General features: G+C 41.9%; 1 protein-coding gene across 1 annotated transcript; it reads right to left on the bottom strand.

Annotated features, from left to right (window-relative positions):
- Positions 1-738: 738 nt before the first annotated feature.
- Positions 739-19,523, bottom strand: DTYMK (deoxythymidylate kinase). The gene is made up of 5 exons (XM_084639227.1): positions 19,301-19,523; positions 18,048-18,156; positions 8,622-8,712; positions 2,997-3,194; positions 739-1,059 (listed from the first exon to the last, which is right to left on the bottom strand). The coding sequence occupies exons 1-5, from the start codon at positions 19,473-19,475 to the stop codon at positions 949-951; spliced, it is 684 nt and encodes a 227-aa protein (XP_084495353.1). The 5' UTR covers positions 19,476-19,523; the 3' UTR covers positions 739-948.
- Between the last annotated feature and the right edge of the window lie 122 nt (positions 19,524-19,645).

The raw sequence follows: 19,645 nt of genomic DNA, 5'->3' as shown, positions 1-19,645 counted from the left end.
TAAAGATAATTATGGTTTCAGTGTGCAGATCACCTTTCAAACCAGTCCCGCGCTATAGCAACCTACCTAGCCACGGTTCTTACTGGCACCCTCATCTGAGCACCTCACAATCTCTAATGTATTTATCCTCACAACACCCCTATGAGATAGGAGTGACAGGTATTATTTTATAGCTGGGGAACTGAGGCCCAGAGACACTAATTGACCTGGTCCCAATGAAAGTCTGTAGCAGAGCAGGAAACTGAACCTAGGTCTCCCACATCCCAGACCAGTGTTTGAAATACTGGATCACCCTCCCGCTAAGGAAGAGTACAGCCTTGGGTTGATACTCTTCCAAAAGTGATTTCAAACCAGTTTACTTAAATAAATATTTGCTGCTGCTGCAAAAAAGGACACTAAAATAAAAGGCACTAATTTATTAGCAAGACTTCCACGAATTAAGAGTTTGAGTTAGTATGTTAAATAAGTTATAGGAAGGGGAGTCCCACAGGTATATGATTGTGAAAAATGACAATTCTCTAAAGTACAAATGTAAAAAAAACCCCTTTTCCCTTCTCTCGATTCACAACTCTATCCCTCCCCTCTGCTCCTCCTTATGTCCCACTACCATAACTCAGCCTGGTAATTAGCCAACAGCTCCAGTTTTATACATTTTGTCATTGCTCCAGCACAAGGCTTGTGCCTGGATTATAGGAAGATTTACAAAAAAGTCTGCATTTATAAAATACATCAGGAAGATGGCTTGTAAGATCCAATTTACAGAGGAATTAGATAAAACCAGAGGTCTCCAAGGTATTTTTGGTCTATCAAAACAATTCTCTGTGATCTAAACTGCAGCTATTAAAGGTGAAGGAGTCTGTCTGAGGAAGATCTGAGAGATGCCAGTTTCCCTTCAATCAGATCTGGAGCAGAATATGCTGCAGGAAGAGGATGGAATAAGAGCCAATTCTAGTTCCAGAGTTCTCCTATGGGCTTATTCTGAACCTCCTGCATGACCTCCTCAGTGAAAGACTTAATTTCATTATGCAACTCTTCAATGCTCTTCGAAGCATCAATTGTCTGTTTCCAAAATAAAAGCATTGTATTTAAAACATTTCTCAGTACCCAACACTTTCATTAGAGGAGAAAATAAGACAGTGAAGTGTTTAGAAAGGGGAAGCCACTGACTGTCTTGAACTTATTTCCATCCTTTCCCCACTATATTAAACCTTTTACATCAGCTATGGCTATTCCAAATTCATGAATCAAGGAGAATAGTGAAGAATGTTGAATTTTACCTCTTGTGCACAATTTCTGTCCTGGAATTGGAAGAGACAGAAATTGAATGCAGCGAAGAACACCTAACGAGTGTGGAGTGGCATGAGGGAAAACACAGACAGCTATTCATGAACAGGATTTGTTAGTGACAGAGGCTATTAGGCATTGGACCCAAGTTATTTTACAACCCCAGCTCTAAAGAAATCTCCTAAAGGATACAAATTTGACTATTATTGGGACAAAATGTTAATCTTTCACTGGGTGTGCAAAAGTTTTACTCTTGCTGGAGATGTGGGATGGGGATATGTACTCTCCAGCTGTTTTCTGAAACATGAAGAGCTGAATTCAACAGAAATAATATGCTGCACTTGTATAGTGCTATCTAAGTGAGGATCCTGAAACATTAATGAATTAAGCCTCATCATACCCCTGTAAAAGTATAAAAATAATATTCCCATTCTAGAGCTGAAAAAACGGGACACACCAGTCTAGCTTAGCCTATCTTCCAATGCACCGCCCCTGTTGCAGGAGACACTGTTTAACTCTGATTTCTATAAAGAAGGGTGGTCAAATAAAGGAAATCTACTGTCAAAGTGAAACACCAATGTGCTAGTATCTGTTAAACAGACATTCCAGACCACCATTAAGCCAGGAAATTATGGCGTTTTTGCAATTTGGAGCAAAACAGTTGAGTTTTAAAAGACAATCTGATGACTTTTTGCTCAAATTACTGCTCACTCATTGCTACAAATCTATGGTAATTGGTAAGGTCAACACATTTCCATGGCTTTAGACTATTTAGACAATGAGCAGAATGAAGTTAGCACTTGATGGATGAATTGTTACAAGATACTGATTTTGTTTCTTTATAAATGACCTAATCCTGGAACGCACAAGGTAGAGATGGAAACTGGCAGGTAAAAAATTCTCAGATCACTAAATCCACGGTTAACAGATGGATTTAGAGTTGAGCTGAGTGAACAATTCACAATAGTTTATCCAGCCTTGTTTTCTCCTCATCCACAAACAGATTGCAATATCCTCAATGTATTTATTATTTGAAAGTATTCAACTTGCTTTTAAATCTACACTGTGAACAGTTCTCTGTGAGTGGCTGATATTCTATCCAGTGATCACTGTAATACCTTTAACAGCTTACATATTGACTTTATAAGAATATTCAGACGGATTTTCAAAACCATTTTAGGAACACTTGACACTATTTCAGGCTCTGTTCAGTGCATAGAGTTGTTGTTCTGCAAAAACTGACATTTTGCTGATACTTGAGACTGGAACTCTAGCTGACCAGTAGATCCAGACCAAGGAAATGCAGGTCACCATCTGCATGAATGGGAAGTCAGGTTTTCAAGGCAGTTGTACATAATTAACCACATTTTTAAAAAAATACAGAATTTAACAGTAGTTTAATATCTGCTGAAATGATCACTTACTTTTTTGACCTAGTTTTATATCACCTTGATAGCTTATTGTTTCAGTCATTCAAATGGTGAGTTGCAATTCCTGCATCCTAACTATATGAGAAGATCAAGATGGCATCTCCCTGTGACTGTGCTACACTGTAGCAGTTTTGTCTTCAATGTTTAATTTCAAGGATTAGAAAACCCTTTACATTATAGAACAGTTTTTCCTTGAAGTAGGCTCCAAAAGATAAAATCTTGAGAAGTTTAGTTTTAATTCATTGGCCCATCTACAGCCTTCCTGGAAGGTTATTCCCTTACCTTCCAGTTTAAAGTCTTGTCCTTTATCAGATGGTAGTAGTTCTTTAAAACTTTCTCCTGGAAGGAGCTGTTCTCATAGCGTTCGTTTCCGAAGTCCCCTCGTTTTGCTGCCTCCAATGTGCTCAACTGAAGAAATAGGATCAAATCTGGCTTTGGGAGCCCTACATCAGGCTGTTTGCACCAATCCAAGGAGAAATTCTGTCCAAAGTGAGAAGGAGAAATAAATCGGAGATGGAAGAAAAATCAATGAAAATGAGAAAAAGCAGATCAACAAGAGAGACCAGAAGGAAAAGGACTTGGGGAAAATGAACAGCCACTGAAGAAGTACTACTAACAAGTGGACCAGATTCTCATTTGGTGTAAATCAATGTAGCTCCATTGACTTCAAAGGAGCTATGCCAATTTACATCAGCTGAGAATAGCCCAGTTTATGTGTACTAGAAAAGACACCCAAATACTTATGGCCTCATCATCAGAGGTGCTGTGCACCTGTAGCTGTCACTAAAGTCAACATGAACTACAGGTGCTCAGCACCTTGGCAAATGAGATCACAGACACTTAAACGCGGAGTCACTTTTTCAAATAATTACATGGGCCTTTTTAATGTCTAGGTAGTTCTATCCAACAAATAGCTGCTTTTTCATGAAAAAACCTGAAACCACTCTGAAACCTTTACCAAAACAGTATTTCTATGCCCAGGCAGACAGTGTTAGAAAATGTATGGCTTGCCATGTTCACTGATCTAGCCAGAGAACATCTTTTAGAGCATCTTTGCTAATATAGTACTTATTTTTAAGAAAGGGGAAAAAAAAGTGATTCAAGAAACTACAGGCCTGTTAGTTTGACCTCAATTGTATACAAGGTCTTGGAACAAATTTGGAAAAAGTAGTTAAGGACATAGACGTAAATCGTAACTGGGATAAAACACAATATGTTTTTACAAAAGCTAGATCATGCCAGAACAACCTGATCTTTCTTTAAGATAACAGAATTTTTTTAGACAAAGGACATGTAATCTACCACTTCAGTAAGCTATTTGATACAGTTCCACATGGGAAATTATTAGTTACATTAGGGAAGATGGGGATTAATACAAGAATCTAAAGGTGGATAAGGAACTGGTTAAAGGAGAGACTACAACGCGTCATGCTGACAGGTGAACAGTCAGACTGGAGGGAGGTTACTAATGGAGTCCTGGGACCAATCTTATTTAACATTTTCATTCACGACCATGGCACAAAAAGTGGAAGTGTGGTAATAAAATTTCCAGATGACACAAAGTTGAGAGGTATTGCCAATATAGAGGAGGACTGGATTATCATACAGGAAGAATTGGATGATCCTGAAAACTGTAGTAATAGAAATGGGATGAAATTTAATAGTGCAAAGTCATGCACTTAGGAACTATCGATAAGAATTTTTGCTATAAGCTGAGGACTTATCAATTGGAATAAACAGGAGGAGGAGAACGGTCTTTGTGTATTAGTTGATCAAAGGATGACTATGAGCAGCCAATGTGATGCGGCTGTGCAAAAAGCTAATGCATCAGACAAAGTATTTCCAGTAGAGATAGGCAGTGTTAGTACCATTATACAAGACATCGGTGAGACCTCATCTAGAATACTGTGTGCAATTCTGGTCTCCCATGTGTAAGAAAGATGAATTCAAACTGGAACAGGTACAGAGACGGGCTACTAGGGTAATCAGAGGAATGGAGAACATACCTTACAGAGGAGACTTAAGGAGCTTGGCTTGTTTAGTATAACTAAACAAAGGCTGAGGGGAGATAAATCCATCAGAGGGATAAACAGGAAGGGAGAGGAGTTATTTAAGTTAAAGGCCAATGTGGACACAAGAATATGTGGCTATAAACTGGCAATCAACAAGTTTAGGCTTGAAATATGCGAAGGTTTCTAACCATCAGAGGAGTGACGTTCTGGAACAGCCTTCCAAGGGGAGCAGTGGGGGCAAAAATCCTAACTGGTGTGGAGATTGAACTTGGTAAGTTTATGGAAGGAGTGGTATGTTGAGGTTGCCTATAATGGCATGTAGCTGTTTTGTGACTACTAGTAGCAAATATCTCCCAAGCCTGGAGATGGGACACTACTAGATAGGAAGGGCTCTGAGTTACTACAAAAAGAAAAGGAGTACTTGTGGCACCTTAGAGACTAACAAATCTATTTGAGCATAAGCTTTCGTGAGCTACAGCCACAAGTACTCCTAAGGTGCCACAAGTACTCCTTTTCTTTTTGCAAATACAGACTAACACAGCTGCTACTCTGAAACCTGAGTTACTACAGTGAATTCTTTCTCAAGAGTCTGGCTGGTGGGTCTTACCCACATGTTCAGGTTCTGCTTGCCATGTTTGGGGTCAGGAAAGAATTTCCTCCCAGGCCAGATTGGCAGAGACTCTGGGGATTTTTCACCTTCCTTTGAAGCATGGGTCACAGGTGACTTGCAGGTGTAAACTAGAGTAAATGGTGGATTCTCTGTAACTTGAAGTCTTTAAATCATGATTTGAAAACTTCAGTACCTCAGCCAGACATTATGGTTCTGTTATAGGAGTGGGTGGGTGAGGTTCTGTGCTCTGTGATGTGCAGGAGGTCAGACTAGCTGATCACAATGGTCCATTCTGGCCTTGAAATCTACGAGTTCCTGAAGATGGCAGAAAGTCAATTAGTTAAACCAGGTATCGGCAAACTTTGGCCCCCGGCGGGCCAGGCCGGTTTGTTTACCTGCTGCATCCGCAGGTTCCGCCGATCGCAACTCCCACTGACTGCGGTTCGCCACTCCAGGTCAATGGGATCTGCGAGAAGCAGCAGCCAGTACATCCCTTGGCCCGTGCCGCTTCCCACAGCCCCCATTGGCCTGGAGCGGCAAACCGCAGTCAGTGGGAGCTGTGATCGGCCGAACCTGAGGACGCGGCAGGTAAACAAACTGGCCCGGCCTGCCAGGGAGCTTATCTTGGTGGGCCGTGGGCCAAAGGTTGCCGATCCCTGAGTTAAACCTACAAAGCTTTTGCCCCTCACTTACAAATATCAATCCTTTCATTAGTCTCCTTGAAGATTTCAGGGCTGGAGGCAAATTCTTAAATAGCCTCCAATTTCTCTGGGCTAGCAGAGCAGATGAAGGTCTTGAATGAACGACTCTTCTAAGCAGAAGTGAGTAGTAATTACCATAAATTAGGGCTGTCGAACGATTAAAAAAATTTATCGCACTGTTAAACAATAGAATACCATTTATTTAAATATTTTTGGATGTTTTCTACATTTTCAAATACAGCGGACCCTCACTAGAATGCGCATCGTTATAGTGCGGATTCGCATATAGCGCGGTCGCAGCAATGGATCCCAAATTTAAATATTTAAAGTGGGATCCATGGTAATGCAGTCCCCGCGTTAACGTGGTCTCATGCATGGATCCTGAACCCCACGTTCTAGCGAGGGTCCAGTGTATGCGGATTTCAATTACAACACAAAATACAAAGTGTACAGTGCTCACTTTGTATTTATTTTTGATTACAAATATTTGCACTGTAAAAAACTAAAGAAACTATTTTTAATTCACCTAATATAAGTACTGTAGTACAATCTCTTTATCATGAAAGTTGAACTTACAAATGTCAAATTATGTACAAAAAAATAACTGCATTCAAAAATCAAACATTCAAAGATCAAACAATGTAAAACTTTAGAGCTGTCAAGGTTTTGCCCACTCTGAACTCTAGGGTACAGATGTGGGGACCTGCATGAAAAACCCCCTAAGCTTATTTTTACCAGCTTAGGTTAAAACTTCCCCAAGGTACAAACTATTTTACCTTTTGTCCCTGGACCTTATTGCTGCCACCACTGAGCGTCTAACAAATACAACAGGGAAAGAGCCCACTTGGAAACGTCTTTCCCCCAAAATTCCCCCAAGCCCTACACTCCCTTTCCTGGGGAAGGCTTGATAAAAAATCCTCACCAATTTGCATAGGTGAACACAGACCCAAACCCTTGGATCTTAAGAACAATGAAAAAGCAATCAGGTTCTTAAAAGAAGAATTTTAATTAAAGAAAAAGTAAAAGAATCACCCCTATAAAATCAGGATGGTAAATACCTTACAGGGTAATCAGATTCAAAACACAGAGAATCCCTCTAGGCAAAACCTTAAGTTACAAAGAGACACAAAAACAGGAATATACATTCCATTCAGCAGAACTTATTTTATCAGCTATTTAAACAAAACAGAATCTAACGCATATCTAACTAGATTGCTTATTAACCCTTTACAGGAGTTCTGACCTGCATTCCTGCTCTGGTCCCGGCAAAAGACAACAGAGACAGAGAGAACTCTTTGTCCCCCCCCTCCAGCTTTGAAAGTATCTTGTCTCCTCATTGGTCATTTCGGTCAGGTGCCAGCGAGGTTGTCTTAGGTTCTTAACCCTTTACAGGTGAAAGGGTTTTTCCTCTGGCCAGGAGGGATTTAAAGGTGTTTACCCTTCCTTTATTTTTATGACAAGAGCCTACAAGTCCACTCAGTCCTATTTCAGCCAATCGCTCAAACAAACAAGTTTGGTTACATTTGCAGGAGATAATGGTGCCCGCTTCTTGTTTACAATGTCACCTGAAAGTGCTAACAGGCGTTTGCTTAGCACTGCTGTAACCGGTGTCGCAAGATATTTACGTGCCAGATGCGCTAAAGATTCATATGTCCCTTAATGCTTTAACCACCATTCCAGAGGATATGCATCCATGCTGATGATGGGTTCTGCTCGATAATGATCCACAGCAGAGAGGACCGATGCATGTTCATTTTCATCATCTGAGTCAGATGCCACCAGCAGAAGGTTGATTATCTTTTTTGGTGGTTCAGGTTGTGTCATTTCTGCATCTGAATGTTGCTCTTTTAAGACTTCTGAAAGCATGCTCCACACCTCGTCCCTCTCGGATTTTGGACGGCACTTGAGATTCTTAAACTTTGGATCGAGTGCTGTAGCTATTTTAGAAATCTCACATTGGTACCTTCTTTGCATTTTGTCTAATCTGCAGTGCCTGTTCGTAAATCAAACAACATGTGCTGGGTCATCATCCGAGACTGCTATAATATGAAATATATGGCAGAATGCAGGTAAAACAGAGCAGGGGACATACAATTCTCCCCAAAGGAGTTCAGTCACAAATTTAATTAACACATTTTTTTTTTAAACGAACATCAGCAACATGGAATGGTGGCTGAAGCATGATGGAGCATATGAATGTTTAGCATATCTGGCACTTAAATACCTTGCAACACCGGCTACAAAATGCCATGCGAACATATTAAGGCACTTTCAGGTAACAGTGTAAATAAGAAGCGGGCACCATTATCTCCTGCAACTGTAACAAAACTTGTTTGTTTGAGCGATTGACTGAACAAGTAGTAGCACTGAGTGGACATGTAGGGTCTAAAGTTTTACATTGTTTTGTTTTTGAGTGCAGTTATATAACAAAAAAAATCTGCATTTGTAAGTTACACTTTCAGGATAGAAATTGCACTACAGTACTTGTATGAGGTGAACTGAAAAATATTATTTCTTTTGTTTATCATTTTTACAGTGCCTTTCCAATTAGACACAGACACTGCCTTTCTGTTCATTCACTCACCTCTTTGGCACTTGTGAAGGCCACCCCGGAAAAGGCATACCTGTCCACCACTAGAGTGATGCCTTGATTTAATTTCTCTTTAATCAACGGCCTGAACAACAACAAAAAGAAGAGACACTTTACACTCCATTGTACCCAGGCAGAAATGCAAACAACTCAACACAGAGGACACAGTAGGTGGGCTCTTTTCAATTAGTTGATGCACTTTGCTATAGTGATCTCTAGCAACTGTAGGGGTTACAGCAGTTTATCAGTCGAAGTGTGATTTTTGTTTTTAAGCTCTGTCACCCACAGTCTCTCAACGCTCTGAAAATCTCCTCCAACCTTGTTGCATCACTATCCTTCCAGCCAAGGAGGAATGGATGGGACTCTTTTCAGAGACAGACAGTTCTGCAGGAAGGGTGCTTGCTGTGGCTGCTGCTGCCTGAAACAATGCTACTTTCATCCTGCTGTTTATTAGGGCCTGAACAAATAACCTTCCATCGCCCAGTGTAAAAAGCAAGTTCCAGAGGCACAAACCCCAAGTCTCCTGCATGGCAATGCAGAGCACTAGTTCATCCAATTAAATGACCTATGGAGAAAGTCAGAGCCAAGCTGAAAGTATCCACAGAATTGGGACCAAACGAGTGGTTTAGTTCAATTTTTCTATTTAGTGTAGCAGATACAATACAGGACTGTGTGTCTCTTGGGCAAGAAATCACTTGAACTTCATCCAAAATGGACAATGTGTCAAGACTCACTCATCTGTCTTCCATGCTGAGAATTCTGGCATGTTCTCAATCTGCTTGGCATTAGATAAGAATGAGCTACCACCACCCTCAGCAGGATCAGAAAAGCCTTTGGAAAATGCAGCTTTTAAAAAGTGAAACATATTTTCTATTTTACAGATTTCGAGCTAACAGCACCATTTTTCACAAATTTAAACCATTACACTTGAAAAGTCTGGTTTGGCTAAAACCCTACATCATTCTACCACTTTTATTGCACAAAAGGAGTAGCATCCAGGATGAACTGTCAATAGGAGATCATATTAAAGGCAGTACCCACTCTCTGTAATAAATAGTGTAGTGCATTCTTCCTCAAAAAGCAAGAGAGCTGAAGCTTAACTTGAAAAATGAAGGGAAGAACACCAGTTCTTTAAGAGCATCTCAGCAGCAAGAGATTTAGTGAGACTGCACTCTAAGGCTTCAATTCTGCAATTGGATCCATGTGAGAGCAGGGACTAAGAATGTTTTACCCTCTGATGCCAGGAAGCAGATATGGGGGCTGATCCTGAGAGTTCTCACACTACATTAATTTCAACCGGAGTTAAGGGGCCTCAGCGCACAGAAAATCAGGCCAGATCCTGTAACAAGCTCTCCATTGGTGGACCCCATGTATGCCCAGAGACCCACTGCAATCAACGGGCCTCCACACAAGTGCCAGTGTCAGCCTGCGGAGAGCTCACTGCAGCCTTGGGGCCTTATTTCAGTTCAAATGTAGGCACTAAAGTTTGGAAGTTTTAGCCTGGGGGAGTTTGTTCCAAAGAGGTGTTAAGCACCTGCTGCTCTCACTGAACTTCTAATGAGAGAGGCTCGGCATCAAGTCATAAGCTTGCAATAGCATTTGTTAGGTGGCAGAGCAGTGAACCGCTCACAAATGAGCAGTTCTTACATTTTCTTCTTATATATGGATGCTGAAGTAGAAAGCTGTCCCTGGGCCACTCCCGCCCCTCTTAAATCACTCAGAAGTTTTATCACAATTTCCCTTGATCAAAGTTCAGGGAGTATGACTCAATCAGAAGTCCTAGGGACTAGTCAGAATCATGTTGAATATTGTTAACCATGAATTTTATCATCATACAGGACAGTCACATAATACATGATTTAGAAGGGAAATGGCATTTTTTAATTGTATGAAAAACACAGAATCCATGCCCTAGCTCCTTACAACCATGCCACTTATGCCAAGCTCCACTGGGAGAAGCTGTGGTTCTCTGTGGCTGCCACAGAGTCACATTTACTCACTCAGTGCTCTCCTCTGAGCTCAATCCACCCTGTGATTGTTGCTGTTCCCTCTGCTTAAGAACAGGCAGAGGAAATACAACAGACCTGGTAACATTAAAGAAATATTCCCACATCACAGGCAGGCATCTGACCCCCCCAAAAGATTAATAGACTAGATCAGGGATTCAGAACAGATGCTCTGGTCAGAACACAGGCAAGTTATCCCCATAGTTTAGAGGGCTATATACATAAACTACAAATCAAGAAATCATGGGAACCCATGATTAAGAATACCTGTGTGAGAAATCTAAATCAGTCTTGTTGGTATGGCAAATTCAGAGCTGGAGAAAAGCTCCACATCAGTCTCTGTGCCTTCAGCTACAACATTAGGAAAAGCATGACGTCTTTTTTAATTTTAGCATTAATTAATTTAGTGTTCATAAAGTGATGGATTTCTAGTTCTAGCCTAATTCAAGATGATGCTAGCAGATGTTTCGGTACACCTCAATCCTAACTTAAGATACTCTTAATATTGTTCCAGGCTGCTCTTAAGAATGCCGATCAGATCATACTGGGAGATGACTCTGTGATACACACAGAAGTGGTAGGAGGAGGAGACTACCAAAACCAAATTCTCTTTCACCTATAGTTGAGCTTTTAACTATGATTTCAAGAGATTAACAAGGTAACATGTTAATCCACTGTGTGATGGAGTCTCCTAAAACCTCATGTAAGGTCTAAGGCCTTTTTCTGCAGCCACGTAAGGAGAGCAGCCGAGAAGCGGAAAGTCACATCCTCACCTTCCTTTTAAGTTATATCAAAACAATGTAATATTGGGCTGTTAAGAAGGCACCCCTAATAGTACCCACCAAAGAATCTCTTAAGATGTTTAAAGAAAATTTTGTTTGACAACATTCTGTCTGGCAAGGAATCACTTATCAACAGTTTGGGTATGAAATCTCTACTTCTTTATTGTTTTGCCTTCAGGATCCCTACTTCTCTATTGTTTAATCTGTTATATAACTAATTTTGCTAGGTGTAAATCAACTATGGTGGTGGGGTGTGATTGGTTAAAGATATTTTCATAATGAGCTAGGATTGGTGAAAGATACAGTTTTAGAGTACTTTAGTTTAAAATGATTGGTTAAGGCACAGCTAAGCAGGATTCAAGTTTCACTATATAGACTGGGGTCCAAAAGGAAGTTCTTTGGAACCAACTCCAGGACACAGCCCCAAGATCAGAGCTGCCAGATCTCAACAGCCTGCCAATCACACCATGCAGAAGCTGCAGTCCCCGGGTGACCTGATCCTGACTGGCCATCAGGAAAAGGAGGAGACTTCTTGGGAGTGGTGTGCATTGTATTCTTAGCATGTGCATTCTGTTTTGGTGATTGTTAATAAATAGAGGTTAAGGATATTGCTGTGTAAGGCTCTTTCACGAATAAATGACCATGCAAACCCACAGAAGAGTATGCTCTGAGCCCTAGGAATTGGGTATGGATGGCCCTGAGCCCTAGGAACTGGCTAAAGGTAGGTGCCTTTTGCCTGGAGCCCTAGGAACTGGGAAAGGGTTGAGGTGCCTAAGTCAACTGGATTATGCCTTGAGCCCTAGGAACCGGGTGAAGGTGAATGCCCTAGAGTGTGCAGGTAACAAATCTGGTGGAGAATGCAGGTATCCTATGGTCATTTAGACTGAACTGATAGAGCTTCACACAGTGAATAATTGTAGAAAAGTAATAGCAGCAGCATACCTGTGCATTTTGTCAATAAGGGTCGCTACCTACTTGACAGAATGGCCATTCTGAAGCTTCAGGAGGGAACAACGCAAAAGAAAAGGAGCAGGAGAGGTGAGGGTTAGCTGAATAGCCCACCTTCCTTGCTAAATGGGTAGCAGAACAAGGTCCGTGCCCATGGGGACAAGATTCTTTCCAGGGGAGGGATGTCCTTGAGTCTGCCTGTAAGGGGTTTAAAGTAGGGCTGTTGATTAATCACAGTTAACTCACATGATTAACTAAAAAAAATTAAATTGCGATTAATTGCACTGTTAAACAATAGAATACCGACTGACATTTATTAAATATTTTTGATGTTTTTCTACTTTTTCAAATATATCGATTGCAATTACAACACAGAATACAAGTGTACAGTGCTCACGTTATATTATTTTTTATTACAAATATCTGCATCGTAAAAAAAGATATTATATTTTTCAATGTACCTCATACAAGTACTGTAGTGAAATATTTTTATCATGAAAATGCAACTTACAAATGTAGAGTTTTTTGTTACATAACTGCACTCAAAAACAAAACAATGTAAAACTTTAGAGCCTACAAGTCCACTCAGTCCTACTTCTTGTGCAGCCAATTGCTAAGACAAACAAGTCTGTTTACATTTACAGGAGATAATGCTGCCCACTTCTAAATTACATCACCTGAAAGTGAGAACAGGCTGTCACATTGCACTGTTGTAGCTGCCATTGCAAGGTATTTACGTGCAAGATGAGCTAAAGATTCATATGCCTCTTCCTGCTTTGGCCATCATTCCAGAGGACATACTTCCATGCTGATGATGCTTATTAAAAAAAAAAATGCATTAATTAAATTTGTGACTTAACTCCTTGGGGAAGAATTGTATGTTTCCTGCTCTGTTTTATCCACATTCTGCCATATATTTCATGTTAGAGCAGTCTCGGATGATGACCCACCACATGTTGTTCATTTTAAGAACATTTTCACTGCAAATTTCACAAAATGCAAAAGAAGATACCAATGTGAAATTTCTAAAGATACCTACAGCACTTGACCCAAGATTTATGAATCTGAAGAGCCTTCCAAAAATCTGAGAGGGATGAGATGTGGAGCACGCTTTAGAAGTCTTAAAAGAGCAACACTCTGATGCAGAAACTACAGAACCCACCAAAAAAGAAAATCAACCTTCTGCTGGTAGCATCTGACTCAGATGATGTAAATGAACATGCATCGGTCCGCACTTCTTTGGATCGCTATCGAGAAGAACCTGTCATCAGCATGGACGCACGTCTTCTGGAATGGTGGTTGAAGCATTAAGGGACATAAGAATCTTAAGTGCATTTGGCATATAAATATCTTGCGACAACGGCTACAACAATGCCTGTTCTCACTTTCAGATGACACTGTAAACAAGAAGCAGGCAGCACTATCTTCTGCAAATGTAAACAAACTTGTTTGTCTGAACAAGTGGCTGAACAAGAAGTATGACTGAGTGGACTTGTAGGCTCTAAAATTTTACTTTTTATTTTTGAATGCAGGTTTGTTTTTTTTTACATAATTCTACATTTGTAGGTTCAACTTTCATGATAAAGAGATTGCACTATAGTACTTGTATTAGGTGAATTGAAAAATACTATTTCTTTTGTTTTTTTTAAGGTGCAAATACTTGTAGTCAAAAATAAAGTGAGCACTGTACACTTTGTATTCTGTGTTGTAATTGAAATCAATATATTTGAAAATGTACAAAACATCTACAAATATTTAAGTAAATGGCTTAAGTAACTTACTTAAGTAAGTAAGTTCTATTATTGTTTAATCGCGCGATTAATTGTGATTAATTTGACAGCCCCTTAACTTGACAGCCCTAGTTTAAAGCATTTTGTAAATGCATGAAACCAAAACCAAAGAAAAAAGGCTAACAAAGCAACAGCAGTATGGGCATTATGGAAAGCTGTCACTAATCTTTCCAGCCTGGTAACACTCCAGGAAAGACAACTGGAGGATTACAAATTTGAGTTGGATATAGTTAAGGATAATTTGGCTCAGTATATGGCAATGTAGTGTACCAGTGCAGCTTCAGCATTACAGAATGCAACAGCTCTACAGGCAAAAAACAGGAGAGTGTGAACATTTAAAACTGAAAGTAGAAAACCTGAATGGGGAAATATCTACATTGCACATGAAACTGGGGGACATTCAGGCAGCTGTCAGAACAGTGTTATAAGAAAATACAGTAACTCATTACTTAAAGTCGTCCCGGTTAACGTTGTTTCGTAGCTGATGAATGAGAGAACATGCTCATTTAAAGTTGTGCAATACTCCCTTATAAAGTCGTTTGGCAGCCACCTGCTTTGTCCACTGCTTGCAGGAAGAGCAGCCCGCTGGAGCTAGCTGGTGCAGGCTTGGAACCAGGGCGGACCGGCAGCCCTCCATAAGCTCCCCACCCCCCTAAGATTCCCTGTGCAGCAGCTGCCCAGCAGGCTATCAATTGCTGGCACTTCAGCTGTCCCTCCCCCACACTGCCGTGTGCTGCTCCTGCCCTCTGCCTTGGAGCTGCTCTTGGAAGCCTCCTGCTTGCTGTGCGGGGGGAGAGAGAAGGGGACTAATGGCAGGGTGTCCCCCTGCCCCCTACTTACCCTATCTCCATGTGGGGGCACGACACAACAGGGCTCAGAATGGAGGGAACTTCCTGGGAGCAGCTGCTGTCTCAACTTGCTGATCTACTTAACAAGGCAGTGTACTTAGAGTGGAGTCAGCCTACTTAAAGGGGCAATGCACATCTCTATCTTTCACACACAGGGTGTGTGTCTCTGTCTGCCATGCTGTCTCCCTTCCCTCCATTCGTGCTGCCTTGTAGAGTGTGAGGCTACATTAACAACAATGGGTAACCCTTGAGGACTCAGCCAGAACCTAGTTCATCATTTAGCAGTAAGACGTTCCCTGGGAAATATCCCACTCTCCTCCACCTTCTGACTTCACCACCTCAACCAAGCTTCATGATCATCATCGCTGTGTACAGTTTGTTTAAAACTTGTGCTGTGTGTATATGTATGTGTATATACACATACACACAGTATAAGTTTTAAACAAACAATTTAATGTGTATATAATATAGTCTTCTGTCTGGTGAAAAAAATTTCCCTGGAACCTAACCCCCCCTATTTACATTAATTCTTATGGGGAAATTGGATTCACTTAACATCATTTTGCTTAAATTCGCATTTTTCAGAAACATAATTACAAGGTTAAGCGAGGAGTTTCTGTAAGGCTCGGGCCCGGATAAGCAGTGACCAGGTATGGGTGGCTGCTCAGCTTCTCGGTGGGCAGCCTCCTGGGTTTTTTTTGCCTCCATAGCTTTCTGGTGTGTAGCCTCCTGGGCTTTTTCTGCCTTTTTTGCTGCCTTGATTTTTTTTTTTTTTTTGGGCTTCCAGTCTAGCTAACTTCAGCCTCTGTTTGGTCTTGCTTTTGGTCATCCTAGCCCCTCTGTTTTTAACCTAGCTATTCCTAAGAGTTAGAAAGAAAAAGAAAAAAAAACCCTGGCTTGTAAAATTTTTCTGTGCTGTAACCTGATAACTTTTGTCTCTGATAGCTGTTCTCAGCTTACAGAAAAATTCTTTTGTTATGGAGATGCTCTGTCCCCAGGCAAAGAAACAGAATAAACTAACTGCTTTTAGCTTAAAACCTGCTTTCAAGCAGTCCAAAGGGGGAAAAAAATTGTTCTTTTAAAATCCTACTGTGCTTCTGTTCAAAATGATCTTTGGTTCAAAATGATCCCACCGCTCTGCCACCATGTCAAGGTTCCTTCCCCACTCTGAATTTTAGGGTACAGATGTGGGGATCTGCATGAAAGACCTCCTAAGCTCATTTTTATCAGTTTAGGTTAAAAACTTTACCAAGGTAAAACTTTGCCTTGTCCTTGAACAGTATGCTGCCACCACCAAGCGTTTTAAACAAAGAACAGGAAAAGAGACCACTTGCAGACGTCTTCCCCCAAAATATTCCCCCCCCAAACCCTACACCCCCTTTCCTGGGGAAGGCTTGATAATAATCCTCACCAATTGGTACAGGTGAACACAGATCCAAACCCTTGGATTTTAAGAACAATGAAAAATTAATTAGGTTTTTAAAAGAAGAATTTTAATTAAAGAAAAGGTAAAAGAATCACCTCTGTGAAATCAGGATGGTAAATACCTTACAGGGTAATCAGATTTAAAACATAGAGAATCCCTCTAGGCAAAACCTTAAGTTACAAAAAGACACAAAAACAGGAATATACATTCCCTCCAGCACAGCTTATTTTACAAGCCATTAAACAAAAGAAAATCTAACGCATTTCTAGCTAGATTACTTACTAACTTTACAGGAGTTGTAAAGCTTGCATTCCTGATCTGTTCCCGGCAAAAGCATCACACAGACAGACAGAACCCTTTGTTCCACCCCCCTCCAGATCTGAAAGTATCTTGTCCCCTTATTGGTCATTTTGGGTCAGGTGCCAGTGAGGTTACCTTAGCTTCTTAACCCTTTACAGGTGAAAGGGTTTTCCTCTGGCCAGGAGGGATTTTTATAGCACTGTATACAGAAAGGTGGTACCCTTCCCTTTATATTTATGACATATGTCATTAAAAAGGAGATACTGGCCATAACTGCCGGGGTTGTGCCAATAGTAACTGGAACCCAGCCGGATTTCAATGCTTTAGCTTTTAAGACTGCATTGTTAGAGGGTTTGAATTCAAAAATGAAGGTGAATTTAGGACCCATAGATCCAGCTAGTGGGTACCCAGAGTTAAAACAGGACATTTTTTGAGCAGTTATAGTTTTTCAAGACACACTGGGACAACTGGAAAAAGGAATTGACAGGAGAATGGAACCTATCCAGGTGGTAACTTTTGCCAACAACAGGCCCCCAGATCTCCAAGGGGAAACAGGGGAAAAGGGGCCCGATGCACAATGGCATGTTAGAGGAAGAGAATAGGGAGATGCAAGAGACAGCAGAGGAGCAAAAGGAAGAAATGGATATGGGTATCAGATGCAGAATAGAGGATATATGGCACTGAGAATGAAGGCATGGAGAAAGCTCATGATGTCATGAGAACCAAAAGAGAAATGGGATGGCAAGCCCACAAGTGAGTTATTGTAGAGGGTTGTCCAGTTAGAAAGGCAAGAGGAATTGACTGACAGGGCTTCTGTAACTCTCATAATGGACCCTGCATCATTGGTGCCACCCCAGTAGTGGTGCCCACCTCCTTGGACTTCCCCTGAGGTAGTAGCCCAACTACAGTATGACAAATGGGGGCGTCCCATTGTAGGGGCAATAACAGGGAGATTTGGGAAACAAACATGCCCCACAATGTTAATTCACACAGATGCATTGGTATGTGTGCTTGGAGAGCAGTGGCTTCCCAGGAATGCTTTGGAAACCGAAAATTCAACACAACTAATATCATATACAGGGGAGACAATGAAAGCATTTCTCACAAGACCATTCCTGACCTGCGTAGGAAATCAGGAGTCATGGGTAAAATATTTTTTTCAGAAGCAGGATCAAATTGGGAATGGGGCTGCCTAAATCAACCAAGTTATGCCTTGAGCTCTAGGAACTGGGTTAAGGTGGGTGCCCTAAAGTGTGCAGGTAATACTCAGGATTCAAAGCTGTGCACATTACTTTAAAACTCAAAAAGAATTATATTTACACTTGTTCCCAGCGGTTAGCAGAGAAAAGCAGATGCACTGTGTGGTCCTCCAAATTGCTCTTGTTCTCCAAGTAGGAGCTAATTAGCCGCCCAATTTCTGTTGTTCTGTCTGTAAGAAAGAGTACAAGAACAAATCTGGTGAGTTATGCAGTCTCCTGCTTCAGTTACTGTGCAATATGATTTAAGATTTACTCAATGTACAAATTCCATGGAACAAATATTTTAAACCCAAAACTAAAACCAGTCACGCTTGGACATACATGCAGCTGTTCTGAAAATCCAAGTGTTCAATTTTTTAAAATTGCTATGCAAAGAGAATATTCAAGTTGCAATATAAACAAACCAAAAACCAGGAGGTGCCATAATATGGGAAGCACAACCTCAATGGCAGAGTAAAAATAAAAGGGACAGAGAGGAGTAAATGCACTCAATGTAGGGAAACATGACAGAAAAGCCATGTGAACTGGCCTTTCTAGTGCGGCAATACATTTCCACCCCAAAGGATTCACTGTGACAGTCAAGGGACCATGCAACGCCACAGCTGAAAATGCAGCTGGTGTTATATTCCCCCAATGTTTTCAGTAGCCTTTCCCCAAGTGGGGGGGGGGGGGCACGTCCCAGGACAAAGCAAACACTAGCCAAGAGTGTGAATGGGTACAGAAGAAGTATACCTTTAAGATGACTAGACATGGCAGGCATAAAAAGGGGGGCAAGACACAGCACCATTGGTTTTATTTTCCTGAACGGAAGGCTAGCTTTCAAACTTTGGGGAACACTGCTCACTGGAAAGCCACAGCAATCACCAGCCATTGGTGTGCACCTCTCAGGGCCCCCCACTCCTTGCTAAATGGGTGCCCCACCCTGCATCAGTGGAGTTAATGTTGCTAACGCCTCCCCTGACTTCCCCACTCCCGTCAGTGGGGCTAGTGGCGTCTCCCCCATCCATGTCACTGTGGTTGGCGGTGACCCCTATGTCATGGCGGTAACTGTACCGCACCCTCCTATGTCATAGCGGTAACCGTGCCCCACCCTCCCCTCCATGTCACGGGTGTTGGCAGTATTCCCCCCATTACAGGGGTCAGCGTTTCCCCCCACTTCCCTTTCATGTTACTTGGATTGGTGGTGTCCACCCACCTCTAGTGCCTCTCATATCACGGAGATGGGTGGTAACCCCCACCTCCCCTCCCTTCCGAGTCACAGGAGTAACGGTGCCCCCAGACCTCCCCAGGGTTAGGGCCAGGCTCCCCCCATACCCGGGAATCGCAGGAGCTCGGCGAGGTGCCCAGATTCCCGCAACGCTTCCACCAGCCTCCGGCTCTGCGTGGTCTTCCCGGTCCGGTCCACCCCCTCCAGCACCACCAGCGCCCCGCGTCTGCAGGCCATGACCGTTACCAACCCCGGCGACACAGGCACGAGAAGGGGGAGCATCCCACTTCCGGCGAACCATAGAGAGCCGCACGGGGACAGTCTAGACAGCAAAGACTGCCGCAGGCCTCCAAATCAGCCAAGGCGGAGCTCCGCCCGCTGCTCCACCCCATCTGTCTAGCGCCGCCGGGGGGCAAGACCGCACGAGGGGCGGGGCGCAGGGTTTACCTAGA

The sequence above is a fragment of the Lepidochelys olivacea genome (assembly GCF_965140295.1).
Source record: "Lepidochelys olivacea isolate rLepOli2 genome assembly, chromosome: 9".
In the NCBI taxonomy this organism is placed as follows: Eukaryota; Metazoa; Chordata; order Testudines; family Cheloniidae; genus Lepidochelys; species Lepidochelys olivacea.
Note: the sequence above shows the minus strand (reverse complement) of the source record. Positions and strands in the feature narration are given on the sequence as shown.

Coding starts and splice junctions, on each gene's coding strand:
- DTYMK (XM_084639227.1), bottom strand. CDS start 19,475: ATGCTCCCCCTTCTCGTGCCTGTGTCGCCGGGGTTGGTAACGGTCATG. Junction 18,157..19,300: donor CGAGCTCCTGCGATTCCCGG/GTATGGGGGGAG, acceptor TCTTTCTTACAG/ACAGAACAACAGAAATTGGG. Junction 1,060..2,996: donor ACAAGACTTTAAACTGGAAG/GTAAGGGAATAA, acceptor TTTTGGAAACAG/ACAATTGATGCTTCGAAGAG.